Source organism: Numida meleagris, unplaced genomic scaffold (assembly GCF_002078875.1).
Source record: "Numida meleagris isolate 19003 breed g44 Domestic line unplaced genomic scaffold, NumMel1.0 unplaced_Scaffold292, whole genome shotgun sequence".
In the NCBI taxonomy this organism is placed as follows: Eukaryota; Metazoa; Chordata; class Aves; order Galliformes; family Numididae; genus Numida; species Numida meleagris.
The window spans coordinates 58,647-81,288 of NW_018364538.1; the positions used below are offsets into that span (position 1 = coordinate 58,647).

Sequence of the window (22,642 nt, forward strand, 5' to 3'; positions counted from 1 at the left end):
ATGCTAGATCACATGAGAAATGAGCGTGTGATCTGAGACAGCCAGCATGGCTTTACCAAGGGAAGGTCATGCCTGACCAATCTTGTGGCCTTCTATGATGGAGTTATGACACTGATAGACAAAGAAAGGTGACCGATGTCATCTACCTGCACTTGTGCAAGGCCTTTGACACAGTCCCCCACCACATCTTTATCTCTAAATTGGAAATATATGGATTTGAGAGGTGGACTATTTGATGGATAAGGAATTGGTTGGAAGGCCATAGACAGAGGGTTGTGGTGAACGGCGCTATATCCAGATGGAAGCTGGTAACAAGATGTGTCCCCAAGGGTTCTGTCCTGGGGCTGGTGCTCTTCAGCATCTTCATCAGTGACATTGATGATGGGATCAAGCGCACTCTCAGTAAGTTTGCCAGTGACACCAAGCTGAGTGGTGCACTTGACACATTAGAAGGAAGGGATGCCATCCAGAGGGACCTCGACAAACTTGAAAGGTGGGCCCATGTGAACGTAATGAGGTTCAACATAGCAAAGTGCAAGGTTTTGCATTTGGATCAGAGTAATCCCAGATACATTTACAGACCGAGATAAGAACTCCTTGAGAGTAGCCCTGTGGAGAAGCATCTGGGTGTCCCAGTGGATGAAAAACTGAACATGAGCCAGCAGTGTGCTCTTGCAGCTCAGAAGGCCAATAGTATCCTGGGCTCCATCAGAAGAGGGGTGAGCAGCAGGAACAGGGATGTGATTGTCTGTCTCAACTCTGCCTTCATGAGGCCCCATCTGGAGTACTGCGTCCAGGTCTGGGGCCCTTGATACAGGAAAGATGTGGAGCTATTGGAGAGCATCCAGATGAGGACCACGAAGATGATCAGAGGGCTGGAGCACCTTCCTTATGAAGACAGGCTGAGGGAGCTGGGCTTGTTCAGCCTGGAGAAGGCTGTGAAGAGACCTCATTGCAGCCTTCCAGTATTTAAACTTATAAACAGGAGGGAAATCAACTTTTTACAAGGGTAGACAGTGATAGGACAAGGAGTAATGGTTTTAAGTTCAAGGAGGGAAGGTTTAGATTGGATATCGGGGGAAGTTCTTTACAGAGAGTGGTGAGGTGCTGGAACAGGCTGCCCAGAAAGGTTGTGAATGCTCTATCCCTGGAGGTGTTCAAGACCAGGTTGGATGGGGCCCTGGGTAACCTGATCTAGGACAAGATCTGGAGGTTGGTGGCCCAGCCTGTGGTAGGGAGGTTGGAACCAGTGATCCTTGGAGTCCCTTCCAACTCAAGCCATTCAATGATTCTGTGATTCTGTGATGGGGCCCTAGGTAGTGGGTGGGAATCCTGTCCAACGGAGGGTTGGAACTAAATGATATTTAAAGTGCTTCTATGATTCTATGAAAATGGAGAAGGAGGTGCCATTCTCTTCTCCCTGGTAAACAACAAGGGGATGAGAAGTAATGGTACAAAGCTTTGCTAGGGAAGGTTCCAATTAGATATTAGGATAAATTTATTTACCAGGAGGATGACAATAGAATCTCAGAATTGCAGGGGTTGGAATTGGGCTCACGGGATCATTAAGTCCAGCTGCCCTGCTAAAGTAGGTTCCGTACAAAGTCGCACTTCTGGGCATCCAGACAGGTCTTGAACATCTCAATAGAAGGATACTCCACAACCTCTCTGGAAAACCTGTTCCAGTGCTCCGTCACCCTTACCATAAAGAAGTTCTTCTGCATGTTTGTATGGAACTTCCTAAATTCAAGTTTTAGGCCATTGCTCCTTGCCCTGTCAACCACTGGAACAGGCTGTCTAGTGAAATGGTGGATGTCTCGGTGTTCAAGACACATTTGGATAATGTGCTCAATAATATGCTTTAACTTTTATTAAGCTCTGAAATCATTAGGCAATTGAACTTGATCTTTGCAGGTTCCTTCTAACTTAACTACTCTAATTCTAATTAATTACTTTTATTCTAAATTATTACTGTCAGAGTCATTTATATTTCTAACATAGAAGAGTTGTGCTATTACTGCAGTCCAGTCAAGTTTTGCCAGCTATTGCAAAGAGGATAGAATAATTAATAATAATTCCTAATAGTAATTCCTGTGAATGGAAATAAAAATTTTAATTCTGTGAACCTATCTTCTCCCTTCATTGATTATAGTATAAAAATTCACATGAATTTTTATTTACTCAATGAATATAATGTAAACGTTACTCAAAAAAAGCTACATGGTTATATTTTAATTTGTGCCTGACCAATTACATAACTAAGTTTGCATTTAATCATAATTCATTTTGTTCCTGATTATTAAAAATTGCATATAGTATTCTCTTCTAATTGGAACATAATCTATATGCAGTTCAACTAAATGTAACTTATTTCTGCTGAACTCTTACACATATATCTGTATTTCTTTATTATATTTCTTTTTAAATCAAATATAGTATTCAATAACTTCCTAAATAATTGAACAAGAAAAATGCACATTTTTTAAGTCACTCTCCAATTTGGGTGGGGAGGGGAGGAAGGGGCAGAGAGTGAAGAAGTTTACAAAGTTTTCTTATCTGCAAAATTGAGCGGAGGCCCAAACCACAGCCTACTGAAGTAAAATCAAAGCCTGTTCCCTCATTCCTCCTGGGTTTTTAGCAGAGTTTTTGTCAGAATTGAGATCCTGGACCTAGAAAATCATCATGATAGGAAATTTATGTATATTCTGGAAATTGCTTGCTGTGACTCTTGCCAGTTGGGATTGCCAACTGAATGCAAACAGACAGCTGAGACTGGAAGAAAAAAACATAGCTTTGTACTTTGCTCTTCCGTGCTGTCTACTTCACTGCAGAAGAAAGATTATTGTCATATATGAAGCACTGTAAGCTGATGGAAGCAACCTAACATATTGGGATCAGTTTTAAAATCATGTTTCTGAAGTTTCTGAGATCACAGCTCCCACAGAGACAACTTCATCACAGTCATGACTCAAGTATATTAAACAAATGCTCTTACTATTACCAGTAATTCAGGCACAACAGGGAGTTTAAAACTAGTAATTTCATTGGTAAGGCATTGCTAGTAAACAGATCTAGCTGTTGCTAATGTTGCTAGTAAACAGCAACAGCAGAAGCAGTGAAGTAATGATAGAATTATCCTCAGTGAAGTATGTGAATGACCTTTGTAAATCAGAATGGAGTCCTTGGAGGAGGACAGAGTGGACAGAGTTTAACGACTTCAGATGAACTACCAGAGTACAGTAACATAAAGAATGGGTAGAGTACTTCCTCTTTCAAGGAGAAACTCTACTTTTGTATTGAGACTCTTAAAATTACCCTTCCCTTCTTAATTTCCTGTGTCTTTTCTTATCCAGCTTTGCTTTTTCCTAGCCCTGAAAATTATCTGATTTATGAAAGTTAACATACTATATCAATAAAACAGGCTAAATATAGATCTAACAAAAGTATATTATACAGTATTTCATGCTGCTGTAAGTCAAAGAAGGAAAATAAGTTCTTCGCTTTATGGTATCTGACTCATAGTCACTTAGTTATCTGGAATGGTAAAACACAAGTCAGCATTTTATCTAAGTAGTAAGAATGCATTCTTATGAGTTAAAAAAAAAATCGTATTTGTTATAAATACAATGATAGTATATTTATACTGAGGGAAAAACAAAAACAACAACAACAAAAGACACAATCCTTTTGGTTTTTTTTGTATATGTTAAATAATCTTTTGAGATTCCAGTTGTAACATGAAAGAGAGACAAGTGTGACAGATAAACTAGCCATATAAATATTGCAAACATAATAAAAGTGATTCCTTCAAAACAATTGGGTAACTGTAAATCACAGTTCTCTGTGAGCTTTTCAAATAAAACTTATATTTGATTCTTTTTTTATTTTTTATTTATTTTTGTTATTTGTAACTGATGCATCATTAATCTTTTTTGTGTGAAACTCCATCAACAATAAAAATGAATGCAGATTTTATACTGCATAACAACACTTTCTGCAGATTTTTTAACTAGCCTTTTCTCCCTCTAACAGATCAAATCACTAACTGATGTGCATTTAAGATATGTACAGAGACAGGCACAGTTAAAGAACACTATGGTTATTCTTGAGATCTTAGTTATCAAAGCAACTGTAGTCTTTTTGAAGATGGCATTTAATCTGCCTTCCAGCTTTCACACATTCTTTGACTTTAAAGGATTTTGTGAAAGATTTCAAAGGTATGTGGTGAGTTTCCAGCAGAGTGTGCTCTTCTCCATAACAGCCAGATTCTAGTGTCTGGTACATCAAGAGGATCTTTGAATTTCACTGAAATGTACCCATGATTAAATAATTTATGTACCGTAGTAGTAACATAGAAAGCTAATACTGCACAAAGTGTGTTCATTGTAAATCATAGATCCTATGAGTCTGATCTACACTACTAGGTTCTCTGATCTAGTTAAGCTACTAGTAGAGGAAAAGGATTTTTCCTGTTGTCTTCAGTCTGATCCTCTCTGTCAGACATCTTAAATTGTGAGGCCATCCAGTGTGTAGAAATGGCAATTTTGAGGGCAATGGGAGACAATGGCTGTAGATTTGCTTTATTCCCGTGCAAAAGCAAATGGGAAAATCATCACCACCTATTAGATATTTTATTCACAACTATTTCTTTGTCCCACGTTTCTGTCAGCTTTGATATGTGTAAAAATATCCCTTTTATCCAGCACAGCAGTGGGGAGGGCAAAATTACTGAGAACTGTGTAAATTGCTTCTTATAAAGCTGTCCTCCTAATTTTATAAAGTCTCATCAGCTGGCAAGTATTCATGTCTGAGAACTAGTGGAATACAGCTATTCTATCTACATCAGTAATTCAGGCTCCATTACATTGTAGCTTGCTGTAAAACTCAAAGATTAAATGATCAGAAGGAAAAACTATAATCATGTAGTCCAACTTCAGATATACTATAGGCCATATAAATTCTTCAAAACCAAGTTTTGTTTGATAAAGAGCCTTTATATTAGGAAAAATACTCAATCTGGATTAAAAAATAAATAAAAATAAATAAACTCAACTGATGGAAAACTCACAAATTATTTAAAAATCAAATTATGAGTAGTTATGAGTGCATATACACTCGGTTCATTGTCCTCACTTCAAATCCCAGCCTCTGGATCTTTTCCTGAATATTATTTGAAAATTAAAATAAAAGTGCAATGAGGAGAAGGCAAATTCTGCTCATCTGCTTTAATGCCATTCTGTACGATTACTCAGAAATACCTTATGAAATAACTCAGAAACTTAGTGAATTTGTGTGTGTGTGTGTGTGTGTGTGTGTGTGTGTGTTGTTTTGTTTTGTTTTTGCTGTAGAAATAAACAGTTCTTTTTATTTGTAAGATGTCAGGCATATAAGTGTCAGAAATAAATTATTTGTGCAATGAGAATTTACATTTTTTAGGTATGATTCATTTAACAGTGTAGAGAGCGCATCACAAATACAACTCAACCTTCTCACTCACATTTTTGTATGATTTACGAGTGAGTAATTCTGAAGAATTTGTCTGATAGAATGAGCAAAAAGTATTTAATTTAAAAATATTCCCTATGAAGTAGAATCAAATAATTTACCTTTAGACAAGCAGAAATAAGCAAAAATCTCTCAGGAGAGTATTCTTTTCACATTTGTGAATCTAAGAATAATTACCTTTGTTTGACAGCCCTTCTGAGGAATAAATCTTTGCTGCTAAGTATTTTTTGTTGTTCTCCATTTATTCAAACATACAGAAGAAAATAAATTTCATTAAAATGCTTTTATTTATAAATGTATGTGTACCTATTGTAATCCAAAAAATGTTTTCACTAAAATTATTTCAATCCTAAATTTCTTTTTCCTGAAGTACAGTTCCATATTGTCACTGGACATTACTGGATTATTTTTCAGACATTTGGACTCAGACTTGTATTCTTCCTTATTCTCTATTGTAGTATACCCAGAAATAAAGTGATCATTTAGCATCTGTATGAAATTTTGGAACAGTTAATTTATTCAGACTAAGAAAACATCAAATAAAGGCAGGGAGGTCAGTGGGTGTCAGAACTGTCTACATGTTTTAATGGTTCACAAAGGAATGCAAGTTGGGTTCTCTGTTGTAAGATTTGTGATAATTGGGGTCAAGTTTCATAATTAATAATATTTGGTAACTTGGAAAGTAAGAAATTTATATTTCTACCATTACTAGTATAACATTAGCCATAAATAATTCTATTTCACTGTTGTAGCTTTTCCTGGTTCATTGTCTCTGGCCACATTGACGGGCCACCTGGCTGTTTGAGCAGGAGCATATCAAGTGCGTTAAGGGAGGTGATTATTCCCCTTCACTCAACACTCATGAGACAACAGCTGGATGCTGGATTATTTTTCAGGACAAGCAGTACAGGAGAAACTTCTGTAAACTAGAGTGAGATTGGATTGTCATTCAAGACTAGCATTTTTACTACCTTTCAGGCTGAGGAACAAGGGCTGGTTCAGCCTAGAGAAAGGACATTTTGGGGAGGATTAACAGGAGCTTTCCAAACCTAAGGGAAATCATCAAGAAGATAAAATCAAGCTCTTCACTTTGAATTGAGTTTCAGAGAAAGCGATATTGAAACAAGAGAATTTCAGACTTGATCTAAGTAGAAATAAATTCTCCATGAGGATAGCCAAGCAGTGCAGGCTCCACTGTTGTAGATTTCTCTGCTCAGTTTAACAAAGCACAGAGATAACTGATCTGAGATCATGGCTGATATGACTGTGAGCAGGAAACCTCCTTAGATCTTATTCTGATCTGAATTATCCCATGATTCTTTATCCTAACCCAATAGGATTATTATATATTAGGATTTATATATTCATACTCATATATTAGGATTTATAATTATATAGTAGGACTTCATAGTTCTATGATATGTAGGATAAGTAATCAGTTCAAAAATGCATGCCATAGCAGTGAAAAGGATGCACCTAACAGTTTTTTGTTTTGTTTTCCCGCAAGCTTCATAAGGTTTCACAAGAAAATTACAATGCTCTGCTTCAGGTAAAATCTTCCTAATTACATTGACAAGTCAGAGGAATGAAATTGAAGATGATTCTATGATATTGAAATAAATACATGCTAATTTGTTAATATATGTAATAATAATTTCCTGATATATGTAGTCTCCTGAGTAAGCTTAAAAGTACAGATCAGTATTTTTTACTGGTGTTCATTTCTTTTTAATCAGAAAAGTTAAATACATTTGGCAAAGTGAGAAAAAAACAACAACCATAGAACAAAAATAATCACAAAATATGATGAAAGAAGAACATCACATAACAAATAAAAGTAGTAACTTATAATTACATGAAGCAATGTGGAGCATTTCAGGCAAAGAAATTAGACTCATTTAAGATTTTAATCCCTTACTAAACTATAGACCAAATCCAGCCTATTCAATGCTTTAATTAAGATCTTTAGTAAGTTGTTCTTTCCTCTTCTAAATTTTTATTAGAAATAACATATAGTATATATGATAATAAATACCATATAATATATACTATACTAACTATGCACTACACTGATCTTCATTATATATCCTCAAAAATATACTTCTTTATAATTCTACTTTGATTTGAATTGGCCACTTCACTTTGTCTTTTTACTTTCTAATTACTGAAAGAATTGCATAGAGTTTTTGCAAAGTCACGTCCTAAGCTGTTTAACAAATGATATTTAAAACTTATTATAGCCAAAATCTGTCCTTATTTAGCAAAACTCCATATCTGTTACTTACTGTCACCACGACAAAGCAAAGGTCCCAGTCTGTAAGCTGCTTCAGAATTTGGTCTGTCAGTGTCTGTGACCACAATTTCAGTTACTGGTAGATGCTCCTTGAAGGAAAGGAATCCAGTATCATTAGTCCTGAAAAGGTAAAACAAAAGCTCTCTCAAGTGTCTCTGTGATTCTGATGAACATTTCAATATTATTGACACACTGTTGGGAAAAAATATACAGTTAAATTCTGAAGGATAAAGAAAGTTAAATATCTTGGCATAACTTTCTAATAAGTTTAACATGTTTTTTCTTTTCATTTTTGCAAAATTAAAGAAAAATCAAATAGAAAAATATGAAGTCATGTTGAGTGTACAGGAAAAGATCCATCTTCTTCAAATAAGTAACGTACAGAAAAGAAAATAAGAATCCCAGTGTTCTGAGCTAGTACTTCTAATTTCAGACAGAACTCCTTATTTAATGTCTTCTGTTAATTTAGTGTCAGAACTGACCTACTAAATTTCAGAAAACAGCAGTGCTGGCTCTAAGATTTCTTCTCAAGAGCCCATGGAAACATTCAATCTCTAGAATGCTCAGGAGTATCCTAGAAAGTTCAATTTGTCCTTTAGATCCATTTCTACCTGAATCATCCTTCACTAGTCAAGGCTAAGTTAGAGACAAGTGTGTGAACTAAGAGATGAAGGGTCATCTGGAAATCACAATGGTTAGAGATTGATCAGCAAAATTAACCAAGAGAATGGGAAGAGTTTTCTGCTTATGATGAGTCATTTTCCAAGCAAATTCATGTTCTTCTAAAGGAACAGTGAATATCTAGCTTGCAGAGAAAATAAGCTATTCCTTTTGAGCACATGAAGGTGCTTTAAATTTTTTTTTTCTTTAATTTTTTTTCTTTAAATTTTCTATTTGCAAAAAAACAGATTTTGATAAATGTATTAATATGCACATATTAATTTATTTGTTGAATGGGATTTATGTAAATTAAATTTGCTTTAAAAGTTTAAAAACTTGAAAGTTCATTAAATTGAGTTGATTAAAAGTCACAGTCTGCTTTTAACTATCCTACATTTTTTATTGAGAAAGCTTGATCTAATACTTTTTCAGTGGAAAATCTACATCTTGAAAAAACTTAAATTCCCTTAGAATAATTTGGATAATGTATAAGTTCTGCTGACAATGAGAGTGTCCAAGTTTAATATCAATTTAAAAAAAAAAGTTGAAAAGTCTAAAGTTAGTTAGAAGTGCTGTTAAAAATGATCTTTGAAATTCCCTAGAATTTGTAGCTTTTTTCCCCCAGAACTTGTTAGCTTTGATTGTTTACAGAATTCTATAAACAAATGACTAAAGTTGTATAGACAAGAGCCAACACCTTAAAATATAATATTAAATTCATTTGAAAATTAGAAAAAATTCTGTATAAAATAAATCTTACCCAAATTCACCAGAATTCAAATTGAAAGAACTTAAAATAACTCATAATACATGTAATTGTGTAACAGTGCTATCTTAAAGTAGCAGGTGACACTATGATAATTTAAATTTACAATGGTTTTGCAAAGGCCTGTGCTTCTTTATTTGCATTCCAGGACAAAGTGTTATGAATAAACAGTAATTTTAAAAGTCACCATTCATTTCTGTCAGCATTGCAGTTGCAATAGTGCTGGGAATCGATGCAACTCCCTTCTAAGCCACAAGTGCATTTCTGAACAGCAGGAAAAGAACCTCCCCAGTAAGTCTGTATTTCATTGGTCCTTCCGATCCACCAGCTGAGCGGCAACCCATCTAAAAGGTAGGTTTGAGAAAATCAGTGCCCAGGCTTATCTATTACTCCTCCCATTTTTTTTTTTTTCATCCAAACAATTATCCAAAATTCTATGAGGAAGAAAACTGTTCTTCAAATCTAAAAACTTTAAAGAACAACAATTAAAAAAAAAAAAAAGCTATCACCTTTACCTTGTGAGGAAATACTCATTCTAATACCTCACTATCAGGTAGTAAATAACTGTCACAGGTACTTGCTTGTATTAGTGGAGAACAGAACTCACAGTACCTAGCATAGCCAAACGTTACATTGGAATCATTTATACTAATCAGTCAATTTACATAATTTATTTTGAAATGATCTATGAACAAAGATATAACATCATGTTAAAAAACTAAGGTTGTTTAATTTCAAAAGATCAATTTCACATAATGGAACTACCAGGAATCAAATCGGAAGAATTATAGAAAATGCAGAAATGGACTTATCCTACTACTAAGAGTAATGCAGAGTAGTACTCATACCTGTGATGCACATTAAACAAGTGAATAGAATTATTATGCAGTGTTAATCAAATTACTCAAAGACAGGTGTTACATCACATGTTGCAGATTCAGAATTCATATACTCAGAGACAGCAAAAATCATGTTAGTGACTGGGTCTCATGAGAAAATTGGCATATTTGTTATAGATAAGAGTAGTTTCCCTAGTGTATTGCTTCTCTGTATTATGCATTTGGTCAGTTTTTTAATAATAAAATGATAAAACTGGATGTTTCCTTAATTTTAAAGTCCTGAGGATTAAGCTTAAAGTGCTGTCAAGCAAGACCAGTGACAGAAAAAATATACCAAACAGAAAATGTCTAAAATATACAAAGTGTATAGAGAAATCATCCCAAATGAGAGGGAAGAAGGTTAAAAGTTGCAACATATTAAGGTCAGGGCATGAGAAGACATCCAGTAGTGTTAAACTGTAGTTTCCTGTAGAAACAATTATTTTTTGCTGTTGTTGAAGCTCAAAAAATTTAGCAGAAGGCCACAGGAATAAGCTCGAATTAATCCTAGTTTCAACTTTACTTACAAGTGCCACTGTTTATTAAATCCCACTGTTAGATAACACCTCTTTTATGCTGACAATCTGTCAGCTAGCAAACATATTGACTGTACTCATTATCACATGACTGTTGGCTCATCAGGCCAAAGAAAGACTGCAAACAGTTTCTGGAAAAGTCGAACTTCCGTATAGCATTGATGTCCAATATCAGTGTTTGTATTTGCAAGCCCTCACAGAAGGAAGAAAATCTGATGACATTTTATAAATAATTCACCAGGCAACCCTTTAAAAGGCTTCCAACGAAAAGTGCTGTAAAAAAAAATCAGTACCTTTCTGCTGTTTCAACAGCATCTCTTAGCTTTACATTGTGGTCACGAATTAATATTCCCAGTTTTTGACATTAGGATGTATTTACAAGCTAGCCTTTGTTGTTTGTTCATATAGAACTATGAGAAGAGAATATTTACAGAAATGCTGCAGCTTCATACTTATTAGTACAGATTGTCATCCCTACTTTGTTATTAAACATTGTTTAAGCAATGTATACTAATAAAAGGGGCTAGAGATTTCTTCATAACGGCCATGTAGATGTATTAACAAGTAACATCTTTAGTGACATAGTTTAAAAATACTATCAGGCTGACTGAATATAATATATTCTTAAAACACAGTTGGTAAAGAATTAATATCTGTAATTTGTGTCTCTAAAAATGTCTCGTGATAATAATCAAATTTTGTGTTTGTCAGGCACAGCTTGTGGAGATTATAAATCACAAAAGTGGGAGGGATCTCCACAGGCAATTTGATAATGTACATATTTGCATTCCAAATTATGATATTCCACTGAGGTCATAATAAATGAAACAGAACAAATTTATTTGCAGTAAAATGTTATTTGAATTTTGTTTCAATTTTTGCTATATCCATTAGCTATATGTGATTGGTTTTTGTTTTTCTGTTTTGTAGTGCTATCTATAAAGTAATTCAAAGAAGGAAGACTTGGTAAAGATCATCTTCAGATGCAAATGGATGAAATAACAACAAGTCAGAAAGCTATTGTTATAAATATTCCAATTAGATCATTTTGCCTTCCAAAAGTTCCCTCATTTTCTTAAAACTTTATTTTCTAAACAGAATTCTTATTTAGGTCTATGAGCTTTTCATAATAGGCTGAAAATTTTCACAAATTTAGCTATAATTCATAGTAAGAAGTAGAACAACAGCAACAAAAAAAATTAATTAATCTTCTAAATTTGTAAGATTATGGTATTGTGTCACACTGCAACCCTAAATGCCTGTTAAAATGCGTGCCTGGAACAAGATGGAAATTGCATATTCCACATAAAAGTAGGTGAAAAATATATTTCAAAGCTCTCAGAAGCACATAACTATATTTTCCAGTAACAATTTTAAACATGAAATCATAAGTATATGGAGAGAATGAGAAATATACTCTCCCCTTGCTATTCTTTTTCAATTGAAAGATAAATGAAAGAATTCTTTTATTTGGTGACATGACCTTAAAATTTTGAAAAGATGCTAGATTTGTTCTGAATTTCTCTCTTTCCCTGAAATCAGTTGTAAATTCATATAGTCAGAAAGAAAATTATGGCAAGTTGAAGGACTTGGGAAATACTTTCACAGCCTCAGAGAAAAAGTTTAGTGTTTATATTTTGTAGAGTCAGCAGTTTAAAATATTTTTCAGATTAAAAAATATTTTAGGATATATTTAAAATACTGCACCTCTAGTAAATACAGATGCATCCAAGTTTTAACCAGTGCCTATCAAGGCATTGCTCATTTTGCTTAACAGCAGATAACTTAACCATTCCTGGGAGTTTATGGATATCTTGTAGAAAACTAATTCAGCAACACTGATACAACTAACTCTGTAAATAGCTCAGTGTTACAGTGCTGTGCTAATCTAGTCTATGCAGTTAAAAGATGATTCAGTAAGATACATATGAATTTTATTATTAAAAAAATGATTTAATCAGGAATGCTTACAATCATAGAATTTCTCAGGTTGGAAAAGGCCCTCAGGATCATAAAGTCCAACCACAACCTAACTATACTACCATAACTCTAACAACTCACCACTAAATCATGTCCCTGCGCACCACATCCAAACGGTTTTTAAACACATTCAGGAATGGTGATTCAATCACCTACCTCGGGAGCCTATTCCGGTGCTTAGCAGCCCTTTCTAGAAAGTAGCTTTTCCTGATATCCAACCTAAACCTCACCTGGTGCAACTTGAGCCCATTTCCCCTTGTCCTGTCACCTGTCACGAGTGAGAAGAGACCAACCCCCCTCTCGCTGCAATCACTTTTCAGGTATTTGAAGAGAGCAATAAGGTCTCCCCTGATTAATTCATCATGAAGGTGAAGAGGTGGATGAAGGTTCCTATTGTGAAGGATGAAGAAGTGGATAAGATACTTTACAGACAGGTGGGTGAGGTCTCTCAGTCTCTAACCGTTGTTCTCATGGGGGACTTCAATTTCCCAGATGTCTGCTGGAAATATAATACAGCAGAAAGGGAACAGTCCTGGAGGTTCCTAGAGTTTGTGGGAGATAGCTTCCTGACACAGATGGTGAGAGAGCCAACAAGGGGAAGCACACTCCTGGACCTACTGCTTGTTAACAGAGAAGGTCTTGTGGTAGATGTAAAGGCTGGACCAAAGTGACCACGAAATGATATATTTCTTGATCCTTGTTGAACCATGGAGGGGAGTCAGCAGAAGCATCACGCTGGACTTCTGAAGGGCAGACATTGGTCTCTTTCAGACCATGGTTGAGAGAGTCCCTTGCGAGGTAGTGCTGGAGGGCATGGAAGCTCAGGAAGGCTGGGAATACTTTAAGGAAGTTATTTTAAAGGTTCAGGAGCTGACCATCCTCAAGTCACGGAAGACGAGCCGACAGGGAATGAGACTGGCCTGGCTGAACAGAAGCCTTTGGCTGGAATTAGAGAACAAAAGGAAAGTTTATGGTCTTTGGAAGAGGGGGCAAGTAAATTGTGAGGATTACAAGTACCTAGTGATGCTGTGCAGGGAGAAAATTAGAAAGGCCAAAGCCCAGCTAGAACTAAACTTGGCCACTGAGGTGAAGGACAACAATAAATATTTCTATAAATACATCAACAGTAAGAGGAGGGCTAGGGAGAATCTCCATCCCTTACTGGACACAGAGGGGAACACAGTGACCAAGGATCAGGATAAGGCTGAGGTACTTAGTGACTTCTTTGCTTCAGTCTTTAATAATAAAACTAGTTGTTCCCTAGGCACACAGCCCCTTGCACTAGAAGATAGGAATGGAGAACAGATTAGGCCCTGCATGATCCATGAGGAAATGGTTTTGGACCTGCTTCAAAAGCTGGACATTCTCAAGTCCATGAGGCCAGATGGACTGCACCCCAGAGTGCTGAGGGAGTTGGTGAATGTGGTTGCCAAGCTGCTCTCCATTACTCTTCAGCAGTCCTGGCTAAACGGGGATGTCTCAGTGGACTGGAAACTAGCAAATGCATTGCCCATCTTCAAGAAGGGCTGGAAAGATGATCCCAGTAGCTACCAACCTATCAGTCTCACATTGGTGCCAGGGAAGGTAACGGAATGGATAATCTCGAGAGCTATCATGGGTCAGTGAAAGGTCTACCAGGGGATCAGGCCCAGTCAGCATGGATTCATGAATGATAGATCCTGCTTGACAAACTTGATATCATTCTATGACAAGCTGACCTGCTTAGTGGATGAAGGTAAGGCTACTGATGTCGTCTATCTGGACTTCAGTAAAGCTTCTGACACTGTTCTCCACAACATCCTTCTGGAGAAGCTGGCTGCCCACGGTTTGGATGGGCATACACTCTGCTGGGTGAAACACTGGCTGGATGGCTGAGCCCAGAGAGTTGTGGTCAGTGGAGTTAAATCCAGCTGATGGCCAGTCACGAGTGGTGTCTCCCAGCACTCAATACTGGGGCCACTCCTATTTAACATCTTTATCAGTGATCTTGATGAGGGGATTGAATACATCCTCAGTAAGTTCACAGACAACACCAATTTGGGAGGGAGTGTTGATCTGCCAGAGGGTAGTAAGGCACCACAGAGGGACCTGGACAGACTGGATTGAAGGGCTAAGGGTAAACTGTATGAGTTTCAATGGGGTCAAGTGTCGGGTCCTGCATTTTGGTCGCAACAACTCCAGCCAACCCTACAGGCTTGGGGAGGAGTGGCTGGAAGGCTGCCTGACAGAAAAGGACCTTGGTGTACTGATGGACAGTCAGCTAAATATGAGTCAGCAGTGTGCCTAGGTGGCCAAGAAGGCCAATGGCATCCTGGATTGTATCAGGAACGGGGTGGTGAGCAGGACTAGAGAAGTCATCCTGCCCCTGTACTTGGCATTGGTGAGGCCTCACCTCGAGTCCTGTGTTCAGTTTTGGGCACCTCAGTACAGAAGGGATATTGAGGTGCTGGAGCAGGTCCAAAGAAGGGCAACAAGGCTGGTGAAGGGCTTGGAGAATATGCCCTATGAGGAGCAACTGAAGGAAATGGGGCTATTTAGACTGGGGAAGAGGAGGCTGAGGGGAGACCTTACTGCTCTCTTCAAATACCTGAAAGGCGATTGCAGGTGATTCTATGATCATTTAAAACTCTAAATGTTAGATAGTTTAGCAGAATTGACTAGTTGTGCTCTTAAATTTCTAACAAAACCTGCATTTCTGTGCTATGTCAATTGATACAAAAATAAGAAGTTAGAAAGTCTTGCTTTCCTGAGTTTTTCCCTGCTTTCTTCTCTGAGCTTTCTTTTTTTTTTTCATGGTTTCCAGCTTGAACTGGATTTTGTTTTTCCTTGTATTTCACTGTGTGTAACATTTAATAGCCAAAATTATAAAATACCTAGTCAGCACAATCTTGAAACCCTCTGCTGGGTGTAAACCAGGCTTTCAAATACCTAACCAAAACTTGAATCAGGAATCTACAGGTAAAACAAAGGCTCAGTGGAATATCTTATGCAGTAGGCTGATGTTTTATGCTGCAAGGGCATCAATAAGTAAAAATTCTTCCAGGACTGAATGTTAGTCTAAGAAGTCCAGTGATGTCCATGATATAGGCAAGGATGAGGCATATATAAAGAAAGGGTTGAGAATAACCAGAGACTTTTCAACTTTGAGGCCTCTATTTAGTAGAAAACAATGTCAAGAAATCAATTTGAGAAGTTTGATTTACTGATAGACAAATAAAACAATTTGGCTTAGTTTTTCAAAACTCAGCAAATAATATGGTTGGTAAAAAATAAATTGGTAAAAATAAATGCCTTTAGTAGACAGTGAAATAAAATATCCTGTATATTTAATGCTATTTGTTTTACTTACCTGGCTTATCTAAAAGCCTTGACCTTTTGCAGTGGTAAGCAATCTCCTGTTCACAGTGTTCTGCATGGTTAATTGTAGCCTGAAGCTGGTTTAGGCTGGCAGAGTACTTGAAAAATGCAGCGTAGGGATTCTCTCGATTAGCACTTTTGATTCTGGTTAAGTTGGTGTTGTTGTGCTGTATTATTGTCCATGTTGTATCTTTCAAAACACAGATGAAAAGTAATAAAGAATGCAAGTAACTGAATAGGTAATGAAAATAGAAGGGACAGTTAAATCCACCAAACTGCAAATCAAATACTTTGATAAAAAAAAATGCTTTTGAGCATATGAAACACAGACATAAACCATGGAGCAAAAATGAAACCAGTTAATCACTGTTTTTATTTATAAATAGGTTACCATACAATGACTGTTGCCAGTATTCAGCTTGTTACGTTTATTGAGAAAGAAAGCAGTAAATGAAGAGAAATACATAATTGTCTCTGGAATAAGAGTTCAGTTTGTAACTGCAGTGAAATAATAAAGGTGAATGTGTCTGTGAAATATGTCTATCATGAACCACTAGCAAATATTCAGTACTCTGGACATTATTTTTGAGAAAATATCTTCCAGAGTAATGCTTTTGTAATAAAAGGAAATACTTGCATATGAATATATATATCATTCAAATGCTTGAATAGCTAGCAATAAATTACACATTTTTAAACATGTACATTATAATATGCAGTCTGCTGTGAAAGAGACTTTCTACAACTTGAAGCCATCTTTCTACACTGAGCAAACGAGTTAATTAGCTTTTTAGTTATGTTGATACTTCACTGTTATTCTTCCATTAAAAGTCTTCTTTCGACTTTCTACAACATTTATTGAGAGCATTTTTAATTGCAAAAATCTTACCAAGAAGAAAAACTATACAACAAAAGCAACGTAAACTAAAACTAATGTCTATGAAGGCTTTACCTTAAAAGCTGCCAGAAACCATAGGCTGACTACTAGCTTGGACTCACTTTGAGAAACTTGGTCTATTGTGGTCAGATGGTGTCTACTGGGAGATGGAAATAGAAACTTTTACCAGTTTGAAGCCAATGTTAGCAGTGCTTGTCAGTAGATAGGAAAAGGCTCAGCAATCAATGGGAGCTTAACTGAAGAACAGGAGAAAAAAATGCCAGCCAATAATTTTCACCAGGGGTCTCAACATAAATGCCTTTACATAACACACATATCATGGGAAATAAACAAGGGGAACTGGAATTTTTAAGCTAGTCTCAGAGCTATGGGAGCAGGTTCCAGCAATTTCATGCTAGCATGCATCTGCCTACCAGACAGCTTTACAGAGAAATTCCCCAAATGCTTTTCAAGAACACAACGTGCTGAAGTGGCCCTCTTAAGTTCCTAATGCACTCAGTTAAAGCACATAGTGTTGGGAAGAAGCAAGGCATGTGAGAAAGCTTGCAGAGATATGATCTTATTAGCATCGTGGAGACATGGTAGGATGGATCCTATTACTGGAGTGCTGGAATGGAAAGATATAATTTTATTAGGAAGTACATGTATGGGAAACAAGGAAAGGGTATTGCCCTCTATGTCTGTGACTAACTGTAATCACAGAGCTCTGTCTGGGGATGTATGAGGAGCTGACTGAGCTTCTGGATCAGGATTAAAGGGAAGACAGGGCTAGTGGAAATTATAGTGAGAGACTATAGGCCACATGGCCAGGAAGAATAAACAGATGTGTTCCTCTACAGGCAGATAGAAGCAGTTTCATGTTTACAAACCCTGGACTTCATGCCACCCTAATATCTGTTAGAGGGACAACATAGCAGGCTGGCATGAAAAACCCAGGGAGTTTCCTGGACTGTATTGATAATACTTTCCTTCTCTGAATGATGGAGCAGTCATCAAGGAGACATGTTATACTGGACCTCATTCTCACAAAAAAAAACGGCTATGCAGGAAGAGAAATCTGGTTAATATTCAGGGATCACCTCCTCCAAGCTCAGGAGGAATGCATCCCAACAAAGAGAAGTCGGGCAAAAATGCAATGAGAACTATATGGATGAACAAGGAGATTCTGGCCAAACTCAAACACAAAAAGAAAGCTGACAGAGAGTGGAAACAAGAACAAACAACTTGGGTGGAATACCAAAACATCATCTAGCAACCAGTAATCAAGTAAGGAAAGTTAAACCTCAGATAGAATTTAAACTGGCCAATGACTGTGAGGACAACAAGAATGGTCTTTGCAGGCACCTCAGTGAAAAAAAGGAAGAGTAGAGAGAATGAGGGTCCTCTGCTGATGGAAACAGGAGAACTGATTACCAAGGAAAGTGAAAAGTCTGACGTACTGATGCTTTATTTTCCTCAGTCTTCAAAGGCAAGTGTTTTAGCCACACTGACCAATTCACAAATTCCAAAGGCAGGAATTGGAAGAAAGAAGTGTCACCCATAATAAGAGAAGATCTAGTTTAAGACCATTTCAGAAACCTTAAGGTTCCTTAAATGTGGAGCCTGAGAATTGAGTGTCCCGAGGGAACTAGTAGAAGAAGTTGTTAAACCACTGCCCATTTGATCTGAAAAGCCATGGTAGTCTGATAAAATCCAGTGACTGGAAAAGAGAAAACATAAATCCCCTTACAGAAAAGGGGGGGAAAAACCCACAGAACTGGGGAACTACATGCTAGTTATTCTCACCTCTGTACCCAGCAAAATCATGGGCAGATCCTTCTGAAAACTGTGCTAACTCCTATGGAAAACACCAGAGGTGGTTAATGACAGCCAACACTTCGTTAAGAGTAAATTGTGCCAGACAAACCTGACACTTCTACAACAGGGTTACAGAAGTGGTACATAAAGGAAGAAAAAATGACACCATCTTCCTGGACTTGAGCAAAACATTTAATAATCTTGCACATCATTACAGCCTCTAAAATGGAAAGCTGCCTCCAAGGAGTAGTCGTCAATGGTTTAATCTCTAGAGGATTTGGGGAGAATCCCCTCCCTCATCTTTCTGGTCACATTTCTTTTGATGCAGATCAAAACATGATTGACTAAACCAGGTCCTTTACTGATGTTAGCTGATAAGAAGGATACCTGAAATGGTATTATTCAACATCTCTTTCGTTTACATGAACAGTGGGATAGAGTATGCAAGTTTGAAGATGTTACCAAAACACTTTGGAGAGAAGGGATGCCACCCAGGGGGAGCTTGATAAAAATAAGAAGCACTTGTGAACCTGCTGTTCAACAAGGCTAAGTACATGGTCCTGCACTTCTTCCAGGATAATCCCAAGTGCAAATACAAGATGGTCAGAGAATGGATTGAGAGCAGCCCTGATGAGAAGGATGAGGGGACATCCATTGAAGAAAAAGACAACATGATCTGGAAATGTATGCTTGCAGACTAGGAAATCAACAATATCCTGAAAAGAAGCACGACCAGTAGGTTGAGGGAGGTGATTCTGCTCTTCTACTCTGCTATTGTGACAAATCACCTGAAGAGATTCAGGAGATTCATTCAGTTCTGGGGCTCCAAGCATAAGGAATGCATGAAGTTATTAGAGTGAGTCCAGAGGAGGGCCACGGTGATGACCAGTGGGCTGAAGCATCTATCCTATAAAGACAGGTTGAAAGAGTTGGTGTTAATTCTGAAGAATTCTTGGCTGACACTAAAATATATTTAGAGTAAGAAAAGAACAGACTGCCATTTAAAGTGCAAATATTCATCAGGAGACCTACAGGAAACTTCAGGATGAGATTCCTATTCTGAAGATAATAGACTGAAAGGAGTCTTATGCAATTTTTTTATCATTAATTGTATGATTTGGACAAATTTTATATTAAGTATATACATATATAAGATATGAAAAAGCAGGTTTCTGGAAATATAGTAAGTAAATAATTCTTTTTGTATATGCATATGAACACAAGTATGTTTAAGTTATTCTGGACACAAAAAATAAGAGACAGAACATCAGTATATAATAGAATCACTAAGGTTGGAAAAGACCTACCAGACCATCCAGTTCAACCATCCATCTATCACCAACAGTTCTCACTAAACCATGTCCCTCAACACAAGGCCAAAATGCTCCCTGATCACCTCCAGGGTTGGTGACTTCATCGCCTCCCTGGACATCCCATTGCAGAGCCTGACCACTCTTTTGGAAAAGTAGTATTTCCTAAGACACAGCCTGAATCTCTCCTGGCGCATCTTGAGGCCATTCCCTCTAGTCCTATCACTAGTTACACAAGAGAAGAGGCTGACCCCCAGCTCACCACAACCTCCCTTCAGGTAGTTATAGAGAGTGATAAGGTCTCTCCTGAGCCTCCTCTTCTCCAGACTGAACAATCCCAGCTCCCTCAGCCGCTCCTCATAAGGCCTGTGCTCCAGACCCCTCACCAGCTTCGCTGCGCTCCTCTGAACATGCTCCAGGGCCTCAATGTCTTTCTTGCAGTGAGGGGCCCAAAACTGAACACAGTACTCGAGGTGCGGCCTCACCAGTGCTGAGAACAGAAGGACAGTTCCTTCCCCGCTCCTGCTAGCAACACTATTTCTGGTACAAACCAGGATGCCATTGGCCTTCTTGGCCACCTGGGCACACTGCCAGCTCATGTTCAGCGAGCATTGACCAGTACCCCCAGGTCCACTTCCTCTACACAATCTTCAGTTCTTCACCCAGCAAAGAGTGTACCTGTCAAAGCCGTGGGCTGCCAGCTTCTCCAGGAGAATACCGGGGGAGACAGTGTCAAAGGCTTTGCTGAAGTCTAGGTAGACCACATCAACAGCCTTTCCCTAATGTAGCAGGCGGGTCACTCGATGATAGAAGGAGATCAGGTTGGTCAAGCAGGACCTGCCCTTCATGAACCCATGCTGGCTAGGCCTGATCCCCTGGTTGTCCCACACATGCCGTGTGATCTCCCTCAAGACAATCTGCTCCATAACCTTCCCTGGCACTGAGGTCAGGCTGACAGGCCTGTAATTCCCTGGATCCTCCTTACGACCCTTCTTGTAGATGAGAGTCACAATGGTAAGTGTCCAGTCTTCTGGGACCTCTCCAGTTGACCAGGAATGCTGATAGAGGATGGATAGTGGCTTGGCTATCACCTCCACCAGGTCCCTCAGCACTCTTGGATGGATCTCACCCAGCCCCATGGACTTGTAGCAGTCCAGGTGGAACAGTAGGTCTCTGACCATTTCCTCCTTAACTGTGGGTCGTTTATTCCTCTCCCCGTCTGAGACTTCCAGGTCAGAGAGGAGAGTACCCTGAGCATAACTGGTCTGACTTTTAAAGGCAGACATAAAGAAGGCATTGAGAATGTCAGCCTTTTCATTATCCTCAGTGGTCACATTCCCAGCCACATCCTGTAAAGAACGGAGATTCTCCTTGGTCCTCCTCTTACTGTTAATATGTTTGTAAATGAGTTTCTTATTCCCTTTTACCCCACGTGCCAAGATGAACTCGAGCTGGGCTTTTGTCTTTCTAATTTTCTCCCTGAACATCCTAACAACTTCCTTGTACTCCCTCTGAGTTGTCCAAACTTTCTTCCATAGGAGTTAGATTCTCTTTTTCACCTGGAGCCTCAGGAAAAGCTCCCTGTTCATCCACACCAGTCTTCTTCCCCAGCAGCTCATCTTGCAGCTCAGGGGGATAGCCTGTTCCTGCTCCTTTAAGACTTCCTTCTTGAGGAGCGACCAGCGTTCCTGGACTGAATCCCAAGGGACCCTCCCTACTAGTCTCCTGAACAATTCAAAGTCTGTCCTTCGAACATCCAAGGTGGCAGTTTTGCTGTCCCCTCTCCTGGTTCCACCAAGAATCGAGAACTCTACCATTTCATGGACACTCCATCCCAAGACAGCTCCCGACCTCCACATCTCCCACCAGACCTTCTCTGTTTGTGAACAGCAGGCCTAGCGGGGCATCTCCCCTGGTAGACTCTCTTACCAGCTGCTAGAAGGAAGTTATCTTCCATACACTCTAGAAACCTCCTAGACTGCTTCTTCTGCACTGTGTTGTATTCTCAGCATATATCAGGGAAATTGAAATCTCCCATGAGGACAAGGGCTGGAGATCGCTCAACTTCTGCCAGCTGCTTGTAGAACACCTCATGTGTCTGTTCATCCTGGTTAGGCAGTCTATAAGAGACTTCCACCAGGATGTCTGCCTTGTCGGCCCTTCCCCTGATCCCTACCCACTGAGATTCAACCTTATCATCCCCAGCCACAAGCTCAGTAACATCAAAGCACTCTCTAACATAGAGAGCCACGCCACCACTATTCCAACACTTCTAAAGAAAAACACATCAGTGAAAAGTTTGAGTCATTTTACATGTCACTGTAGGTTTTTCACACTGAAACTAGTCTCCAAGAATAAATGTGGAGAAAGGAACCTCCCTTCCAAAAAAAGAGTCATGTGAATGTCAACGATAAAGCAATGCTGCAAGAAATGTAGATATCTGCCTTTCATTTATTCATTGGGAAAAAGGAATACCAGTCATGAAGAATCTGGCAAAGTAACAAATATAGAAGATTCAACCCGTCAGGCTGCATCTTGAGATGAAGAACTGATCAGTGGGGTTTGCTTAATGTGGTGAATACGGAGTGACTAAGGAAAACAGTAACAGCTGTTCCTGGACACAAAAAGATAACTCAGATGCTACAGAGTACTTTGGGGGATT

The 22,642-nt window shown here is 38.3% G+C and overlaps 1 protein-coding gene across 1 annotated transcript in view; it reads right to left on the reverse strand.

Annotated features, from left to right (window-relative positions):
* LOC110391077 (contactin-associated protein-like 4) overlaps positions 1 to 22,642 on the reverse strand; it is a gene marked incomplete at its 5' end in the record, with an annotated part of 165,060 nt that overhangs the window by 31,773 nt on the left and 110,645 nt on the right. Inside the window, 3 exons of the mRNA XM_021382803.1 lie at positions 7,791 to 7,918; positions 9,412 to 9,568; positions 15,968 to 16,165. Of these exons, the coding sequence (XP_021238478.1) occupies positions 7,791 to 7,918; positions 9,412 to 9,568; positions 15,968 to 16,165 (483 nt within the window). The remainder of the gene's footprint in view (positions 1 to 7,790; positions 7,919 to 9,411; positions 9,569 to 15,967; positions 16,166 to 22,642) is intronic.